The 20,611-nt window shown below is 43.0% G+C and overlaps 1 protein-coding gene across 4 annotated transcripts in view; it reads left to right on the top strand.

Moving 5' to 3' along the window:
* Positions 1–18,072, top strand: part of FOXN1 (forkhead box N1) — a 43,915-nt gene extending 25,843 nt beyond the window's left edge. For all 4 annotated transcript variants that reach the window (XM_068154584.1, XM_068154583.1, XM_068154585.1 and 1 more), the window contains exons 5-9: positions 6,155–6,282; positions 7,058–7,154; positions 13,606–13,813; positions 14,546–15,073; positions 17,119–18,072. In XM_068154584.1, coding sequence (XP_068010685.1) covers positions 6,155–6,282; positions 7,058–7,154; positions 13,606–13,813; positions 14,546–15,073; positions 17,119–17,390 — 1,233 coding nt within the window. In that variant the 3' untranslated portion in view covers positions 17,391–18,072. The remainder of the gene's footprint in view (positions 1–6,154; positions 6,283–7,057; positions 7,155–13,605; positions 13,814–14,545; positions 15,074–17,118) is intronic.
* Positions 18,073–20,611: the final 2,539 nt, after the last annotated feature.

Below are 20,611 nucleotides of genomic sequence, written 5' to 3'. Positions count from 1 at the left end.
ATAGACCCTGTTTTTCTAGCACCACAGTGGTACAGCAGCTATGGGAATGATACAAACAGAGAGGTGAAGAAATGAAAGGTTGGACCAAAGGTTGGACCAGATGATGCTTGAGGTCCCTTCCAATCTAGCATTCTATGGCTCTGTGATTGAATACCTGCTAAATCTGTGTTTGCAGGGCCGTGTTTGTGTACAGATCTTAAAAGAACCACATCTAAATGCATTTTTTAATGGCCATCCAGAACAAAAAGGGAAGAAAAAACACCTTACAAAAAGGGAATTTTGGGATTGCTTGGTTATATTTTTACCGTCATGCTCAAGAAAATTCACTTTGTATCCAGATCAAGTTGGCATTTTAATATCCATGGGAATTCAGTGGGCTCTAACTTTACAAATAGAAATCCCCCATGGGGCTGTGCACCTAAAATTCACATCAAACATCAAAAAGAAACCCAAAGACTGTGAAAGCAGCATTTTAACAGCAGGGTGATGTTCACTTTCCTTGTGCTTTGTGGCACACACATCTCTGTTGCAATCTTTCGACTGTTACAACATCCTCTGTGAAAGATTATTCAGCTGAAGCACAACTGACAATAGTGCTGATGAGGCAGGAGAATGCACAATATTAAGGCTGTTCTTCTGCAATGTAACTATATTATTAATGGCAAAATTGCACAGGAGTAACTGACAACTTGTTTTTCTCGAGTGTGTTTAGGTGTCATCTGACTACATGCCAGTTCCTATTTTCAAAGCAGCAGACATGCTGTGTCTTAGTAAAAAAAAATCACACGTCTGTGGCTTACCCTCACATGTGATCCCAGGCTGTATTTAGAGAGGTTGCCCTGTGTGGCCTGCTATGCCTTGAAAACCTGGCACAGAGGGAGGAGGTGTATTAGAGAAAGTCATTTTTCAAGACCCTGAAATGCCTTGAAGGAATTCCCTTGAAATCTAAATGGTGGTGCTGCTCACTGTATTGAAATTCACCTGGTTTATGCTCAGTCACCTGCACTGTCCAACATTTCACAGGACCACAGGATGCTAGGGGTTGGAAGAGACCTCTGGAGGTTGTCAAGTCCAAACCCCCTGCCAGAGTAGGACCATAGAATCTAGCACAGGTGGCATGGGAACACATCCAGATGGGTCTTGAAAGTCTCCAGGGAAGGAGACTCCACAATCTCTCTGGGCAGCCTGTTCCATGCTCTGTGGCCCTCACAGTGCAGAATTTCCTCCTCATGTTGAAGCAGAACCTCCTGTGCTGTAGTTTACATCCATTGCCCCTTGTTCTATCGCAGGGGGCAACTGTGCAGTTGCAAAGATGTTTGAGAAAATGTAACACTTGATAAGACCAAAAACAGGCTTCAAACATCCTATTTGCCAAAAGAAAAGAAACCCAAACCAAACAAACCCCAACAAAACCCCCAAACAAACAAGAAACACCCAAACAAAACCCAAACAAACAGACCAAAACCCAAACAAACAAACACAAAACAAACCCAAACAAACTCCTGACGGGTAAAAATTAAGACAAGGAGGATTTTTCAGGCTGAAATCCACATCTGAAAACACCTCAGCTGCCAAACCTCCCAACCATTAGAACCGAAGTCAATTAAGCTTATGGGAAATTCATACATATAAAATAGTTGAACATAAAAGCTCACACTTGAGTTATGACCCTTTTGATCCTAGTGGCTGATGACTGATGTTTGGATTGAGCTGTACCATCTCTTGCAGCTTGCTCAGGAAGTGTTATAAAAAAATGTGACTAACAGAGCAGTGATTTTACACTGTGCAAAAGACAACAAGGCCCAGGTTAATGTAGGAAATATCATGGGTATTGTTAATTCAGATGGTGCTACCAGTCTGAGTCACTGAAGTAGTAACCATACCACTCATCATCATCAGGGTTTAGTCCCTTGTGAGGCAAAAGAAAGGTTCTTTTGGGCATGATCTGAAGGGGGCCTACAGGAAGGCTGGGGAAGGACTTCTCAGGATCTCAGGTAGTGATAGGACTAAGGGAATGGAATGAAGCTGGAGGTGGGGAGATTCAGGCTGGAGGTGAGGAGGAAGTTCTTCACCATGAGAGTGGTGAGACCCTGGAATGGGTTGTCCAGGGAGGTGGTTGAGGCCCCGTCCCTGGAGGTGTTTAAGAGCAGGCTGGATGAGGCTCTGGCCAGGCTGATCTAGTGTGGGGTGTCCCTGTCTGTGGCAGGGGGGTTGGAACTAGATGATCCTTGTGGTCCCTTCCAACCCTGAATGAAACTATGAAACTATAATGATTTTCTTCAAGAGGAGATGTAAATACCTTCTGGATGCAGGTGCTGAATGACCATAAAGAACAGGAGTAGAGACAGAATGGAATTTTATGGTCATTGGTAACATTAAAGTGTCCATCACAGGTGACTTTAGGGATTTAGCTTAAGTGTTTTGTAAAAGGAGGAATGAAAGCATTCCACATCTCACTGGTGGATTTTCATGTCTTTAATTGTGTCTTTCCTATGCTTCTAAATCCCTCACCCACCTACTGAAACCTAAAGGAAGGTATCTCTGACAGGGCTTTGTATTCAAATCAGCTTAAAAACTGATTTGGGCAGGATTTTGGCAGAACCTCCACTCAGCTTGCTAGTTTATTTGAATAGTTTGTAATTTCTTCATTCATTCTTTCTGGGGCAGGCAGCCTTTCCTCTGTCACTGCTGATTTGATACCACTGATATTACTATACATTGGCGTTAACCACATTCAAAAAACCTCCCAAATTAAAGCTGAACTACACCTTCTGGGAGTTGTTAGGCAAGACACAACAAGCACTAAGAGGAAAGTCTTCCATCCACCTGCAGGCTGGCACTGTGACAGGGCTCTCAGATGCAGCAGGTTTCTCTTAGGCTTTTCAATAGTTGTGCTTCTTAATGCTACAGTAGTAGAAGTACAGCAAAATGGTTTTAAGGCCAGGCTGGATGTGGCTCTGAGCAACCTGATCTAGTGTGGGGTGTCCCTGCCCATGGCAGTGGAGTTGGAACTAGATGATCCTTGAGGTCCCTTCCAACCCTGACAATTCTATGATTCTATGTTTTGCTTCTCAGAGGGTTAAAAAACAAACAATAGGTATAAGCAGCCAAAGTCATGACAGGTAGAATTGCTGTCCCTGTGCCATAATCATATACTGGGAAATGAAAGAACATGGGATACAAAGCTGGGAAGAAGAGGAGCAATATCTTTTGCATGAGCAGCTCCAGTATGAGTACTTCACATTTCACATTTGAATGGAGCAATTTAAATCATGAGGTTACACTCAAGAGAACAGACCCTCTAGCCTGATCAGAAGGATATTCAAACTAGCCTTCATTTTTCACTACAGGGATGAGAGAGATCAACTCCTCTCCTTTAATTTTGTCCAGGTGATACAATGGCCTCACCTTCCCCTTTGCTGGACACAACACAGATGATGATTCACATGAAAAATTACTTCTTACTGACCTGGAAAAAACCTAGCAGACACTTAGTGAAGTCATTACCCACCCACCATAAAACATGGGCACCTTTCATGCCAGTTGTACAACTCCAAAACCAGCTCAAGCCTGTCATACCAGACCATTCCCCAGCCTCTGCTCCCTCAAAAAGGAGGAACGAAACCAATAAAACAGAAATAATCCTTAAAACGCCCAGCTCTTGCCTTTGGTGATGACATCACAGCCAGTCCCATCTTAGCATTCTTCCCATTCAAAGAGTCACTAAAAGCAATAAAAGCAACGTGGTGGCTGTATGAATTGCACAGGTTTCTACTCAGGTGAAAAAATCCACACAAAATGTGAGAAGCCAGCAGAGAACTGCAGCTGGAAAAGGAGCTCACGGCCGCTCTGCAGACTGCAGCTTTGCCCAGCGTTTAGTTTAACAAGGCAGGACAGGATTAATTATGTACATCTCATTACTTTCACCCTGCTCGCTATAGCAAACAAATCTGTGCACTCAGTATGCATTTCCATGCTCCGTTTCAGGCAGTTCAGTGCCAGGGAGGTAAAAGCAGACAGGCAAAAACTACAGCAACAACAATAAGATGACTGAGAACCTGGAACAAATGATGCAGAATCCAGAGCAAATGAACTGTGAACATTTTGCAAACACATCATAAACTCTGACATGCATTTTGAGGGCACAAAGACCAAGAGCAACAGAAGTTATTAGTCTGAAAACAGAGCTGATAGTAAGAAACTAAGACATATAAACTAATTACCAAGGAAATTTTCCTGGCAAGTCTCAAATGCTGCGTTCTAATCCTTCAGAGGAACCATAAAACCAGGTTTTTATGGTCTCCCTGACACAGGACTTCTAGAGCTAAGTAGTAAAACACTAGAACAAGGCTTAGCAACCTTTGAGTACTAGGGAAGGCACGCAGGAAGATTTTTTTAATTGCCCATGACATGACTCCTAATTTTGGCCATGCCCTAGCCCTGGCATCTGGAAAGATTCATCTGTACAAGGCAGAAATTATTCTCTGTGAGCTCTGAGTTCAGTGGAAATCTTTGCCTCATGTAGAGCCAACTGATGGTATCTCCCCTTAGCAGGGTAGTGTTTCTTTGTTCTTGCAAGTTGCTTGCCAGCAAGCTTAAACTGCACTTTGGAAAAGAGAAAAAGGTGACCAAGTCTGTGTTAAAAAGCAGAGAGCAAACCTACAGGAACTGAAGCAACCAAGGCTTTCTCTATGAACTGCCTCCCCTCTTTCACCTCTTTTTAGGCACTGTCATATTTCTGTTGTGGTAGACCAGCCAATTTTTAGCTTTTTTGAAAGCTGGACAGGTTGGAGATATAGTTTAGTGTTTCAGCCCCAGGTAGCATTTTGCTGTTAGTCTCTACAGGAGGGGTGAGGGCAGCATAAAAATTATTTGATTTTAGGTGTCCTCACTATTGTTTTTAGGTTTCTGATACACAGCAAATGGAGAGGTAGATGCTGTTTGAAGTGGTGGTGGTGGTGATTAACAGCCCTTAAATTCGTGGCCTCTTGAGAAGCCAATTTCTTGTCACTGACTGAGGGAACCTCACAGCTTCAGCATGTCAGGCAGCATGAAAATCCACCTGTGAGAGATGTCTCATATGCCACTCTCCTGAGCCCCAGGATGCCATTATTCATTTATTTTATAATGATACATTCACTTTAATAATTCCTCTGATGCACTTCATCCACAACAGCTTTTGTTGTTCAGTTTATTTGGGTTTTTCCTCCCTTCCCTGGTAACAGCTAACTAGGGAGGTGGTTGAGTCACCAACCCTGGATGCGTTTAAAGGCCCTTTGGATGTGGTGCTTGGGGATATGGTTTAGGGGTAAACCTTGTAAAGGAGGGTTACTGGTTGGGCTTGGTGAACCTGAGGGTCTTTTCCAACCTGAATGCTTCTGTGATTCTGTAACTAAATGGATGCTTTGGGATGCTGTTTCTCTTGGGAGTCCACTTTACACACTTTAGGGTTTAACCTTGTTGCATCCCTCTCCCCCCCAAATCCACACTCAACCAAACAACGCTCAGCCAAACCTTTCCTGGTTTTTGTCTATGCTTTTAGTGACTTCATTTAATAGGCTTATTTTTCTGTGGTGCACATTGTTTGAAGTATTTATTCTGATGGGGCTGCTCTTTGTTATTTTTCTTCACGTGTATATAACTAAAAATACACCACAAATGTATTTGTCTGCATAGTGCAGTGACCAGGGGAGGCTGAGCAGGCTAAGATGCTCCAGCTGCAGAAGAGATGGCTGAAGGGAGCTATGCTTGAGGTCTATAAAGTTATGAATTATCTGGGGAGAATTAATAGGCTCCAGTTGCTCCCATTTTTCACAAGAACTCAGTAGCATGGCAGGCAATAAAAGAAAAGGGTTTTACAGAGCTCAGTTTGGAAGACACTACAACAGGATCTCATAACAGCCAGTATATCAGCAAGTTCCTCCTCACACATGCTCTGTTTCTTCTACTTCTTAAGCCTTCATCAGCAACATTAATATTTTCCTGTACCATGCTAGAGAGAGACTTTAGGTCAGACTTGGCATTACAGCTGTTAAATGTAGGGCAGAGAGGACAATATCCCCAGAACTACATAGTTTAATACTGTTATTTAGAAAGAAATATTTTTGAGGGCTCATTGCTGCACCAAGTAACCTCTCTGTTATTGTATCATCAGTATTCCTCAGGAGGCAGCTACCCTGTGACTTACATTACTTCTTCACACTACCCTTACCAGAGAATCGCTCCTCAAAGCAGTCAAGAATCCCAGCAGCCTCTATTTCCCAAACCCATCTACTCCTACAGGTAATCAAATTATTTTTGTTTTCCCCAAGACCCAACATTGCAGGAAATACACTCTCTACCTATTTCCAGCACCGTTTGCAACAATTCTTACTCTTGTTTGCCTTGCTCCTGGTGTGCTCTGTCCTACTTGTATGAATCACAAGACTCTGGGGCCAAGGGGGAGGGAAATGAATGTTCTAAGGCATGTGAATGGTCTTGATCACCCCTACAAAATCCAGACATTTCTCTTCACACAGATTCTCAGGTGTTGCAAACATTATCAGCACACTAATTGCACATCTTGGTTTTTTCCAGGAACTAATTTTTCCCCCTCCAAGCACTAGGGTAAGAAAATACCTAGAAAATATAGCCAGACACCACACACTGATTTGGCCCCCAAAGAGCAGCCTAGCAAAGTAGATCAGGCAATTAAATTTTAATCATGCCTGCTGCTACTGGCAGTTTGATATTCTCTTTGTGGCCTTTATCAGGTTCAGCACCCAAATGCAACCTTCAGTAAATACACACTGGCAGGCTTTGAAGGCTGTGGCCTTGATTCCAATTTAAAATAAACCTAGGTTGGCCCTTTTAGATGCACTTTGACAATCACCTCTAGAAGTTAATCAGTGTGAGGAGATTGCTTATAAACAACTGAGTGGGAATTTAAAGCACCATTGGTATTCATGCTTTGGCAGCGAGAGCCACAGTAGTTGCACAAACGGGGGAAAAGGATCTTTTCTGCTTCCAAAGAGTCAAGCAGAACAGGCTAAAATACTTTTTCTTTCTCTCCTTAAAGCATCCTGATCTTCATGGCACTCAAAAACAGCAAGACAGGGAGTTTGCCAGTCAGTGAGATTTACAATTTCATGACAGAACACTTCCCTTACTTTAAGGTGAGTTCCACAGGGAAGGGGGGAAATCTCTTTCTAAGCTGACCTGGCAGCAGAGGGAATAAGGGAGGGGATTCAGTGTGTGACAAGGGATAATTTCTTAGCAGATTAACATCAAATCAGTTGCCCATTATGTGCCTTCATGATCACAAACTACCCAGCATTTTAAGCCTAGGCAGAAATGTGAGCATGATATGTGGCAACGCTGAACACAAAAAGTATTCAAACCTCTTCCAACGTTGAGTTTGTGCAGACAGCAGAGGCCATCCCTTGCTAATAACTCATAAAAGAGGGTATTTTAAACCAACACATCCATTCCTTCCTCTGAGGTCTCAAATACAGGCAGAACTGGTCTTGTGGCTTCCTCTGCCATCAAATAATATCTCTAGACTCAGGTGAAAGCAGAGGTTATTGTGCTCTCTTCTAGAGCTGGGATATCCGCATTGGGCAACATCACTTTCATGCATTGTACAAAGGAAAATATAATAAGTGATAAATGGTACTAAGCTTATAATTACACAGTGATGCTGGGGAAGGTAAGGGTGCATGGTTTGCAGCAGATAACTACTGAAATTGAAATCTGTGCTGTAAGAGAATGGTTTCTCACACTTGGAACGCAAGTGAGAAGAGATTAGTCAGCTCCTGATCCAAGAGCAGGAGGATTACAGCTCAGATTTTTGTTAAAAAGTGCTGTAACAGAATGGCCAAGTGCTGCTGCTCACCACAGAGCTATTGCTGATTCATCAAAACCAACTCACTGACAGCCCAGTCAGTCCACAGCTGCTAGCAAGGAGGCCCAAAAAGGAAACAAAGCCACATGAGTCTGTCCCATTTCCTATGGCAAATAAACACACAGCAATTAAACCCAAGGCAAAGCAGCTACAGAGTGGCAATTCAGACATTTGTACTAAGAAAAGGACACCAAGAACAACTAAAAAGAAACGTCCTGATACAATTCTGCAGTGGTTTTGGACACTGAGGATAAATACTGGCCATAAAAAAATCAAATAGAATGAAATGTGTCAGTAATCAGAGAGACCAGACACCATGTTTGGTCCCATTACTGAGATCCATAAGGGAGATGCTCCAGTCCCCTCATCATCTTCATGGCCCTCCACTGGGCTCTCTCTAGTAGTCTCTCTTGAACTGGGGAGCACAAAACTTGACATAATGCTCCAGATGTAGCCTTGCTAGGGCAGAGTAGAGGGACACTGAGAAGAGACTGAAATACCTGGGGCTGTACAGCCTGGTGAAGACTAAGAAGGAATTTTTCAGTGCTTGTCAACATATATAGGGTGGTGCCCAGTGACAGTACATGGGACAAGAGGAACAAACTGGAACGTGCTGGAGCCTTGGAGCAGGCTGCCCAGAGGGGTTCTGGAGTCTCCTTCTCTGGAGAGACTCCAAACCCACCTGGACATAAGCCTGGGCAACCTGCTCTGGGTGCCCCTGCTTGAGCAGGGGGGGATGGTCTAGGTGATTTCCAGAGATCCCTTCCAAATCCCAGATGCTGGCATTCTGTGATTACACTTCTGCATAGCCAAATTCTCTCCTAAAGGAATCACTAGCTGCTCCTTTGTTACAGGCAAGCAGAGAGGGAAATAACTTCTGGAATCATGTTTGTTAAGTTTGCCTTCACAGCAGGATTGTCCACTGACACAAACCTGAAGCACTCTGGCTTGTTTTCTTAAGTCAGAGTGACACAATGGATTTTTAGTCTTAAAACACATGTCAGTAATCAAAACAGGCATGGGGAGAAGATTAGAAAGGCACATGACAAGAATAGAGTACCTGCAGTTTTTTGTTGGGTTGTTTTGTTTATTGTTTTTCATTTTCAAAACAAGAATGCTCCCTAGCAGGGCATTAACTCCAGTACCCCCTGCATTTACCACCAGGGGCAAGAAATAATAATATAGAGAGGGGAAAACCTTTGGGGGGGATTGTGGAAAAGGCCTTGAATTGGTATTTTTGCAGAACTTCCCTTCTGAGCACAATGATCTCCAGCTAAGCAGCACATTCTTGCCAAATTACTGCTTCCTAGAGAAACAGCACCAGTTTCAACAGAGAGGTGGGAATGTGGAAAATAAGTGTGCTTTATAGGCATGTCCAGGTTTATTCATCAGATCAAACTGAAATTAATCCTCCTTTGTCTTACAACACAACCGATTATAAAATTCACCGGCAGCTCACAAAGCAAACGCTGCTGCCGCTGCCAGCGCACACAGAATTCCTCAGACAGAGGGCTGCCAGGCATCACCTCCCTGCTCCTGCAGTTAGAGTTACTCTGACACAGCAGAAATATTAGGGAGATTACACATCCTCTCCTCAGCCGTGTGTTGAGCATAGTTGCAGTGTGTTGTACAGATGGTGACATTCTGTGTGCAAACCTGTCTGGAGCGAGCAGCGTGCTCTGTCTCTGCGTGCGCACACGTCTCTGCAGCAGAAGTGCTTCTAACACAGCTTTACATAACTGCTTTACAGCTAAACTCTTCCCTTCTTACTCACCCAAACGTGCCTGTTCCACAGGGAGTGAGGTTTCATTTTGGCAGATCCTCCTGGCTCTTTCTTAATTCGCTTTAAAATTGATGATCCTGAGGATAGTGCTGTCATGTGCATGGTAGGAAAAGAATGGTGCAGGAAGCGCTACTGAAGCATTCGCTGCTTTGTGACAGCTTCATCTTTTCATTTTACTCACAATTACAGTCAAGTGATTGAACACTTCCATCCCAAACATCCTTAAAGTAAACAGGGGAGAATGATTTAGCAAATATTATGCTTAGAGGCACTAGCCCTGTCTACCTGTGGGCTTTATAGCAGCCCACAGAGCTATTAACAAATGGCAGGAGCTAATATCCTCGGTCCTCTCTTTATTTGCTGAGTCTTCAGCGAGATAAAGCAATATAAAAACCATTTTGCTGTTGCTACCAAAACTCACTGAATGGCAGGGGGAGGGGGAAGCAATTTAAGTTGGAGAGAAAGAGAGTACAAGTGTACACAGAACCTTGCTGGGAGACATTAGATGGTACAAGCCTAGTCAAATTAACTTGTATTCGCTGCCACAGCAAATTTAGTTTCTATGATGCAACAATCTCATTTCTAGTTGAAACAGAGCAATCCAACTCCTACGTCCTAAAACAAAACAAAAAAAAAGACAGACCAACAACAAAAAAAAAAATCTACACAGCTAAAGTTGAATTACTCTTTGAAGTACCTCTCCCTTCTCTTGAGACCTAGATTTAAAGAGAAAGGGTTTTGCAAGATCACTGAACTCTTTAAACTTCAAGAGGCGGTCAGGATCAATGGGGCTGTACAAGAATATTTTTTTGCTTGTCATCCTTTCTTGCCTTTGTAGTGATTAGTGAGTCCAACAGAAAGCTTTCATCTCATTAATTGGAGTTGTTGCCAGTGGGCCAAGAGGTTAGAAAGGTCTGTAGTCTGATGGAGCTTACGGCAGCAAGTATTCTCTCGCAGTGTCCATCTCCACACAGCTCCATCCGCTGTAAGCTGAAGGCAGCGGCAGAAGAAATGACCCAGAGTGGGGAGATTCCAGCTATACAGCAGCACCTGCAGTACCCAAAGCTCAGATCATTAACAACTATGCTAACTAAAAAGCTGTAATGTGAACACACTGCTGGAGCATTCCTTCAGGGTCTGCAGAAATAAATGATTTTTTTGCTGCTCAGCAATACCCAGCTTAGTGCTAGAACCTGTTCAGCTCTTGGCAGCAGTCTCCAGAACAAGTCTGTGTACTTTTTGCTCTTACTAAAGATCATTTCTGAGAGGATCTGACACCCCCCATACATTCTGAAAACCTCTGAGAAACACCTGCCACTCCCAGCTTCTCTGGTACTTAGCAGAAACACTAATTATCCTGTCTAGATGCAGACAAAGGTATATGTAGCATCATGTGCAAGGCAAGAAACAGGAATATTCTTTCAGGTCAGCATACTCAGTAGCTAAACACACATCTCACCTTGGAGGAACAGTTCTACTTGCTTTTGGAAACGCCAGAAAGCAAAACTAGTATGATCTGAGAGGCAGAAAACTTGCTTCATCATTAGAACTGCCCAGTGGCAGAAAGAGTGGGAAAGGATTTGTTTGTTGGTTCTTGTTTGCTTTCAAATAGAAAGGCAGCATCTCACCTACAGGACTGGCTAACAGAATAGCGAAATGCTGACATCAGGTGGGCCAGAAGGGTAGAAACTCTGCTGTTACAAGTGGAAGATCGATTCACTTGTAGTTAAATAGCATCTGCTCAACTTCCACAACTAATTAATTATTATTTTTTTATAATGAGGAAAGCAAGTATTAAATTTGATGCTCAAACTCTTCAGTAAGGCTTTTTCAATGCCTCAAACCTCAGGCCAGTCTGTCACAAGCTAGGAAAGAACAGATCTTGCATCCCTGATAAAAGCAGAATGTCTTCCCAAGTACATTCAAAAACTCATGGTGTTCCTCTAAGATGCTCTTAGAGGAACTCTGTTGCATCAGGCAACAACTAGAGAAACTATCCCAAAGCTGCCTTTCTGAAAGAGAAGGATCCCTGTTGATAAGGCATAAGAATGGAAAGGAAATTAAATATGCATTAAAGGGAAATTTTCCTTCCTACCCTCTTGAAAAAAAAAAAAACTATGGAAAATCTTCTTTTGGAGGGGTTTTGTTTGTTTGTTTGGGAGGCTTGGAGGGTTTTTTTGTGCTCTCTGCTCAACAACTCTCTGTGGTTGATATAAATAATTACAACCCAAACCATTTTGCATCCACAAATATGAGTCAGCAGTGATGTGCAGACAACTCCACCTACCTCTCAGAGAGGTGTTTCATAGATTCTGTTTCTTATGTCACACAGATGAGGATTTTTTTGGAAATAAGCAAAAGCATCCAGACAAAGATTGTTTTTCCTCTCAAAAAGGCCTCCCAGGCTAATAGTGTAGGTTGTTGTTTGTAATCTGATGAGCTCTAACTTCTCCCTCTCTTGAGATTTCTCATCTGCAAACACAGAGCTTTGGGAAAGACATTTGACTGTCACAGATCATCTTTTGTCGCTGGTTCTGGGGCAGCCCAGCTGCACTAGCTGGGTACAGCAGTCACCATGACTCTGTGTTTCTCAGACTGGCCCCCACCATCACCTAGCAAAGTCATTTTTCCTCTACCATTTATTGTTTTCCAATTACATTGCAGTGGCCATGAACTAAGGCAGTTCTGCTCCTGTGTGGAATAAGCAGCATTGTACAGTTCTACCAAAAGAAAAGCAAGGAAGTGACACCCCAGGAGTTTAATACAGCAACCTTCTCACATGGACATGCATACTAATTTACAGCATGGCAGGCACTGTCTTCTGGCTGCATGACTAAGCCAGCAGAAATAAGTGAAACAAACAAACAAACAAGCAAACACCAGACAAAGTTATCTGCAGTATCAGGACACTAAGGCATTTCAGCAGTGAGTATTCCAGACTAGACCTTTTCCATCAAAATCCAGGCATGACTATTCTCTGAGTGTTTCCCCCTCTGGCCCTCACACTAATATTCAGTTTCAAAGTTCATTTAGTGCAATTAAAATAGAAATTAAGATTTAAATTGTCTAAACAGAGGGACCTTTATTTCTTTTCTTTTTAGTAGTCTTATTGCTTTTGCCAAGGCCTTTCTTTCCTTTTTAGCAGTAGTATTGCTTTATAGTAGTAGTACTGCTTTTGCAAAGGATTTTCTCTTCTTTCCCTTCTTGCAGGTGAGTGCAAAACTGTCCTCAGAGAAAGGATAGAATCTTGAGTCCCTCATTTATCAGAAACCACCTAAATAAAACTGGATGGATCATTTTAATGAAGCTTTTATCTGTGAATCAGCCCAAAGAGCCTTCCAGCTTCCACTGCCGAGTTAAAAATATACGCAAAGCCAACAGATAAAAGCGATCAGATGCAGAAAACTCTCCCTCATCTGGAGGGCTTGTGATTAAAACATTTGGTTATGTAATTGGCTAGGAGGCAGAATCACACCTACAGCAGCCTGTGAAAGTTCTTTTGAAGTCTGCCTGGACACTTGAGTCCAAGCAGCACATAGTCCTTCAATGAAGCATTTGATACTTTTCGAGGTGTTCCAGGCCAGACTAACAATTTCTGTTAGCTCACACTTCTACAGCATCAGTCTTTACACACTTCAGTCTTCTGATTTGCTTTCTGAATTCACTCCTAAAAAATTCCACAGCCCCTCTGAAAAGGCCAATCCTACTGCTTAGGAGACCAGGTCCTGCTTTAGCTGATCCCTCTCCTTCCCACCACCACTAGAACACTGTGGGGTGTTCCAACACACAAGCTTCAGATTGTAGACAGCGTCATCTAAACAACCTTTCTGCTAGTCTCACCAGTTAAAAGGAAAAACAAAGAGAAATATATTGGTGGGGGGTGGGGTGGGGGGGTTGTTACCTTGAAGTTCCCACTCTTAGATTGGATTTGTTTTTCCAGACAGCTCCAGATGGCTGGAAGAATTCTGTGCGCCACAACTTATCTCTGAACAAATGCTTTGAGAAAGTTGAGAACAAGTCAGGCAATTCTTCTCGCAAAGGCTGTTTGTGGGCTCTGAACCCTGCCAAAATCGATAAGATGCAGGAGGAGCTTCAGAAATGGAAGAGGAAAGACCCAGTTGCTGTGAGGAAGAGTATGGCAAAGCCAGGTCAGTAACATGGCAGTGTGTTAAATATGAGAGCCCCCCCCCCCCCAAACTCTTGACCCAGAGCTTTCCTTAGCAATTGGCACCAGGCTGGATGAGAGATCACACTTCATTCAGGAAAGCATTTAGGGTTTGTTTGGGGGGTTTGTATGGTTATAAAGTAATTAGTTAAACAAGAAAAAAAATAGACAGCAGAATTAAATAAGACCTGGTTATGCAGGAGAGCTTCCAAACAGGCACAGGGAAGCTTCACCAACAAAACATCCTCTTTTGACATCTCACTGAACTTCAGGTTAAGAGCAAGATTAAAATAGGTACTAACAAATAAAATCTGATATTAGCTGCTAAGCATCCAACATTAGGCACAAAACTTGTGATTAGACACTCACTTAGCAGAGATGCCTTGGAAAAACTGTATTAGGCCCAGCCATAGGAACGAGTTGCCCAGAGAAGTGGTGGAGTCATCACCCCTGGAGGTGTTCAAAAAACATGTAGATGTGGCACTTTGGGACATGGTTTAGTGGCCATGGTGGTGCTGGGTGGAGGGTTGGGCTCAGTGATCTTAGATGTCTTCTCCAAACAAAATAATTCAATGATTCTATACAAGGACCAGCACTTCAGTTGCCACCCCCCTCTCCCAGTTCCTAATGAAACACTTCAAATCCCATCTGCAAGCCCTGAAGATTGAGGCTCTGGTAGGAATAAGCAAATTACAGACTGTTTTCTTTTTTGTAGAAGAACTTGACACACTGATAGGAGACAAAAGTGAAAAGCTGAGATCTTCCATCATGCCCTGCAGCCCTCCCGGCATTGCAAATGCATCCCTCTCCAGGCAGATGGCAGTCCAGCCCCACTCCTTAGGCGAGCCCACTCTCTCCTCCGGTGGACCACAGCCAATGCACAGTATCCACGCATCAGGGGCTCTACATGTCAAGAATCCACTACCAAATCTGCTCGGGGGCCAGCAGACTGCGTGCTACACATCACCACAGGGGTTTCCTCAGCTCTCAAGTACATTAATGCAGCAGTCACCTGACCCCCAGACCCTCTTTCCTTCTGGGGAGGCTCAAAGTGAACTCAGAACTCAGCCCAGCATCACACAGGATTCTCCACTGCCAGCCCAGACACCCCCTATGTGTGGTGTGAAGATGCTGACGGAGCACTCCACAGCCAGGACCATGCAGGACACACTCATGCAGGAAGGAGATCTCAGCAATGATATCGATGCTCTTAACCCATCCCTGACTGATTTCGATCTCCAAGGTGGGTACCTGAGGCATTTTTATTTCATAGAGTCAGGCTTATCACATCACATCTCAACCTGCATATTTTTCCCCCCTTCCATTTTCAAAGGCATCCTGCATTGATGCAAACACACACTAGCAGAATGAAGATATTCCTTTCGTCCTTCTTTTTGAACCGCTTGTCCTTGCCAGCGCTCACAGACCCACTTAATGGTTTACATTAATTTGCATAACCTGGAATTTTTGCATTGTATGTTTAAAAGGTCTCCCAAGAAACCTACAGATTCACATCCAGAGTTCAACAACTCTGCTTATTCTTGTCTCTGACTGCCGAGATTCAATTCTGCAAGGCAGTATTTACAGCGTCCCTTTCTCTCCCCTGAAGACTACTCAAGCACAACTACTTAGTGCTTAGCAAGACAACTGCCAGGTGAAGGGCACAAAGAGAAATAATTTTGATTGAATTAACCTGTTGACATGTTCCTTTAGCAATATTCATTCAAATACCCTCCACATCTTTGCTCCAATGAATGCTATTTACTCCTTCCCAAGGCATTTCATCTGAACTATGACCTGAACGATTTTATTTTCACATAATGCTGGTGACAGAGAGGTTCTTGGCATTAACTGACTGAATCATCTTGGATAGGACTTGCAACACTATGAGCATAGCTTTCCATCCAAAATGAGATATAATCTTGGTGGGGGTTTTGTTGTGTGTGTGTATATGCATGTATATTTATTTATGCATACACATGAGATCACACCTGTGAGCTCCAAATTATAAAGCCCTTGCTGGACCCAAAAAAAAAAAACAAACCATGGAAGAATTGTCTTCCTGCCCAGACACGAGGTGGCTCACAAAGCAACCTAAAAGACACCAAAAAAAAAACCCAAAGGCAAAACAGTCTTAACAATCCTCATGACTCACTGGATGCAGTCGCTGTATGTCACAAATGCTCTGCAGTCCTGCGGTGCCCGTGTTGCTTCACTGAGATGCACACCAGTGTTTTGAATCCTCAGCTTTTTCCTTTTCCAGGCAGCCAGATCTCACATCCTGCTCATTTTACTGAACCCTTCCCATTCTACTCAGATAATCTGCAGCCTGCTCATTTGTGCTGTGGATGTTTTGTATGCTTCACCAGCATGGTACAATTCCAGCTTTCCTCTGTCCTTGCCCTTTAGCTTAGATTATTTAACCTTATCTAAACTTCTAACTTCCTCTCTTTCTGAAATTGCCAAACCTGAGATTAGGGACCCTAGATCTTAAGACAAGGTCAGCAAGCATTATGCACACATATACAGTGAAAATAAAGAACGAAAGTTATAAATATAACCAAGAAGCAAGAGTTATTAACCCATTGGGGACAGCCTGCAGGTGGGTGGTGTAGCACTGCAGCAACAGCCTCCCTGCCACCACTCCCCTTGAAGGAGTCTTGAAGGATTCCTTGAAGGAATCTTCAGTGATGGAGATAAAACCCCAGCTCTCCTGCAGTACCTGGTTTAATGCTTTCCTTGCAAGATGCAGACTAAACAGAGAGATGAAAAGCTTTTTGGTACATTAGGGGGGAAAAGAGGCCACCTTTCAGCTCTTTCGCTTTGTCAGGTCAGCCAGATGTTCAGGAACGCAGTTTGCAATCCAGAGAGCACCACACCACAAGAACATGAGAAGTCCAGCTGTGCAGTAATGTCATTTGCAGATTTGCCCCAGTAAATGTCATTAGCTCCTCCATCTCTCATAAAGACAAGAGGGGGGCATATTCCTCTTTCAAAAATTAATGGTTTGGATCTTTTTTCCCAAACAGAAGTTAATGCTTTATAAGGATACATCTGCAAGAGGACCAAGTGAAATAATTGTCTTGATGCTTTCTCCCACACTTAATTGCATTATGGAGGCAGATAAATAATGATTATCACAATCTTTTCCCTTTCTTCACGGCAAATGACCAGGAGTGCCTGCACTCAGCATACACAAATGCGTTAACGATGACCTCTCCCACAAACCAGCGTTTCCAAAACACATATGTAAAGGCAGTTGGATCAATCCCTTTTGTTTTGTTACAGGAAATCTTTGGGAGGAGCTGAAAGACGACAGCCTTGCTGTGGATCCCCTAGTTCTCATTTCATCATCCCCAACATCTTCCCAGTGCTTCCCTTCTCACTGCCAGATGGAAAACAGCAGCAGCAGCAGCAATGTCAGCATCCAGCATGGGACTCCACACAGCAACATGCCCGACCTGCAGCTCACAACTCTTTACTCTGCCTTTATGGAACTGGATACAGTCTCTCCTGCCTATCTAAGTAATTCTGGATCCAAACCTATAGCACTAATGTGAACCACACAGCAACCTAATCATTATTCTTATCTGAATACAGTCCTAACCATCACACACTCTCACCTGGTTTGTGTCAGCTGAAACCGCGTCCGTTGGACTCAGAATGTTTCTAGGACTCCCCTGCAGGATATGTAGCTTTACTCTGGTAATTTTCTACAGACAGATACTGAAAGCAAGTGTAAAAATATTTAAAGATAATATTAATGGCTGAACTGGCCAAGACCATTTTATCAAGCCACTCAACTTCTGCATCTTCCAGCAACAGATGACTGTAACAGGAAAAAAAAACCAAACAAATTACTGACTTCTTTTCTTTCCTTTTCTTTTGGATGAAAGCTGCTTGCAACCAAACACAGAATTCAAAGCACACAACCACCTAACTTATTTCTTGGAGTCAGTGATGGCAACAACATTTACCACAGGCCACTCAAAAACCCATAATCCCTCTGCATACTAAAACATGGATAGTCCCCTTGAAAGGAGTGCTGGGGGTTGGTAAACAAGGACATCAACCCAAAAATCTGCAAGTATTATAAGATGGAGGAGTAGCTGCTGACAGAGTAAACCAAAGCAACAACTATCCTTTAGTGGAAAAGAAAAATATACACATAAGTTTTACTGTGTTTAAAAAGAAGTTTCAACCTCTGCTTTTTTTTTTTTTAATAAAAAAAGAACAAAACAATTTAGTAGAATTTATACTTGGCTGGGAATTATTCACATGCATTTCTTGGCTGGGAATTATTCACATGCATTTCTTGGCTGGGAATTATTCACATGCATTCCCTTGGCTTTATTGACAGAAATTCACACATTCAACCCTTAGATCAGGATTCTGAAAAATGCTATTAGTATTATTATTAATAATAATAATAGCAGCTGCAGTTGGCCTAATGCAAAGAGCATCTCTGTTTTAACACCCAGCTGACATCTAATACACCCAGCAGGGTTTACTGTGGTGCTAATCTAACCCCCTGCACTGGGATAATTCCTGACAGGAACTCAATTTAGGCATTCCAGTAGCCCATTTCTCAGGGCCACACTTCTTTTTTTTCCTCCTTTTCTCTCTCTCTGATCTACCATAAAGTTGCTGCTCGTGGCATGGTGGAGCAGTGTTTTATTTCAAGTGAAGCCATCCAAAAACTAAAGCAAGCTGGAGCAGGAACCTCCAGCAAAACTAGCCCCAAAACACACCAAACCAGACTAGAATTAACCAGGTTGGAAGAGACCTTTGAGATCATCGAGTCCAACCTATCATCCAACACCATCTAATCAACTAAACCATCGCACCAAGCACCCCATTCAGCCTCCTCCCAAGCACCCCATTCAGCCTCCTCCCAAGCACCTCCAGTGACGGTGACTCCACCAAACCAAACCTAACTAAACCCAACAGAGTGCTTGGTTGACATCTTCAGTCACAAGTTATAGGCACTCAGAACAAATTCAGGAAGTTAAAATTCAAGGTCAGTTACACTGTGAATAAGCAGCAAAGAATTACAAAGAGAAGCAGAGGCCAGGGAGAAGAGAGGGAGCATTGTTCAGGTAAACGCCTGGGGGGTTGATTAGCCGCTTGCTCTCAGCAAGGTGGCAGTACCACCGGAGGAGAAGGAAGCCAATCCCAGGCTCCAATCTACATCAATCTCAACCACGCCTACTATTCCAGACTTAAACCAACAATCAGATTAGGGGCAGGCGGATAAAGAAGATTTAGGAAGAGCACATGTGATCCAACTCTGTAATCCCTTAGGCAGCTATCAAGAAATCCTCATTTGACTCGAGCCCTTCTTCCTCTGCCTTCCTGCAAACAGAACGTGCAGGGTGAGAAACATATGCACAGAATCTAGCAGCAGGAAGAGTTACACAACCATGCTACAGCTGGCTGAATCAATCCTTGACCATCCTAATGTTTATCTAAAGAAAGTATGCCACGTCTCTAGGAATTTGCATATCAAAAGATCAGTCTAAAGCACATAGAGTAAGTTAAAAGTTGCTAAATATTATGAGTTAGAAAGCTACAAATAAATAGCTACCAAAACCAAACTTTAAGATCATTAATATTAGGGATTTTTTTCTGGGGGGGGGAGAAGACTCAAACAAATTCACATCCTTATATAGTCCTGCTCTGAGGAAGGGCAAAACCAAGCTGCTGCCCTGCTCTCCAGCTGCATGGATTTTGCACCACTGCTGGTTCTGCAGCACAGACCTACTATTACTGCTTAAAATTTGACAATATCGCTCTAAAGGTAACTATAATATTATTTACCAGATATTATTTATTATCTATAACTATTAGATTGTTTACAGCAGATCTGGCTTGTGCTGAGGGCCTGGTTCCCACAGCTCTGTGTCTTTGTATACTCTCTCTCTGACTTGAGCAGAAAACAACACCACAGGGCAAGCAGCCCCCACCAATGGGGCTAGTGCATCTGGCCAGACCCTCAGGCTTCTCAGATACATTCACTTAACCTCAGTGAACAGCCATGCTAATATCAGGGTGATTTCTGCATACAGCCACTTATATCCTTAAGGACTTCTCAGCAGAAAACTCTCTCTCCAGAAATCCTTCACTGCAAACACCAAAGAATTGGTACACAGATCAAAATCTGCACAGGCCTAATGGGATGAGATACTCAGTGCTTGGTCACTTGCAATCATCATTCAGATCAAATTCTTGTCAGCCCTGTTTAAAATCCTCAGAATGGTACACACCAAGTAACACACAGGCAACCTCACCATGCCAGTATACAGAATGCTACAGGGCTTTACAAGATACTACCTGACAGCAACATTCCCAGTATTTCGTATGTGACAGAGGGAGATGATGACAAGAAAATGGATGAGAACATAGCAGATGAAGGGGCACCAGGAAGGTTCCTCACTCTCAAACACAGCAAAATTGTGATTGAAACAAACAAAAGTGTTACACTAGACAATAATTAGAACTTAGATACTAGTGAGAACAAGACTGAAATAAGTACTATAAATAACATTTTAAACTCACTGTTAAGTACTCAAGTTTTAAACACACAGAAACTGAGATTTGATACACACTCACTTGGCTATGATGATTTAGAACAACACTTCAGGCTTCCAGAGTTCTCCCATACAAGGGCCAGCCCTTTCATTTGCCATCCCACCCACCCACCCATCTCCCGAGGAGCACAACTTCCAGCTGCAAGCCCTGAAGATTGAGGCTCTGTTAGGATTAAGTTGTTACAGACTTT

Source organism: Melanerpes formicivorus, unplaced genomic scaffold (assembly GCF_026170545.1).
Source record: "Melanerpes formicivorus ecotype bairdi unplaced genomic scaffold, bMelFor1.0.p_v2 SCAF_29, whole genome shotgun sequence".
NCBI lineage: Eukaryota > Metazoa > Chordata > Aves > Piciformes > Picidae > Melanerpes > Melanerpes formicivorus.
The sequence above is the reverse complement of the archived record's forward strand: the minus strand, read 5'-3'. Positions and strand labels throughout refer to the sequence as shown.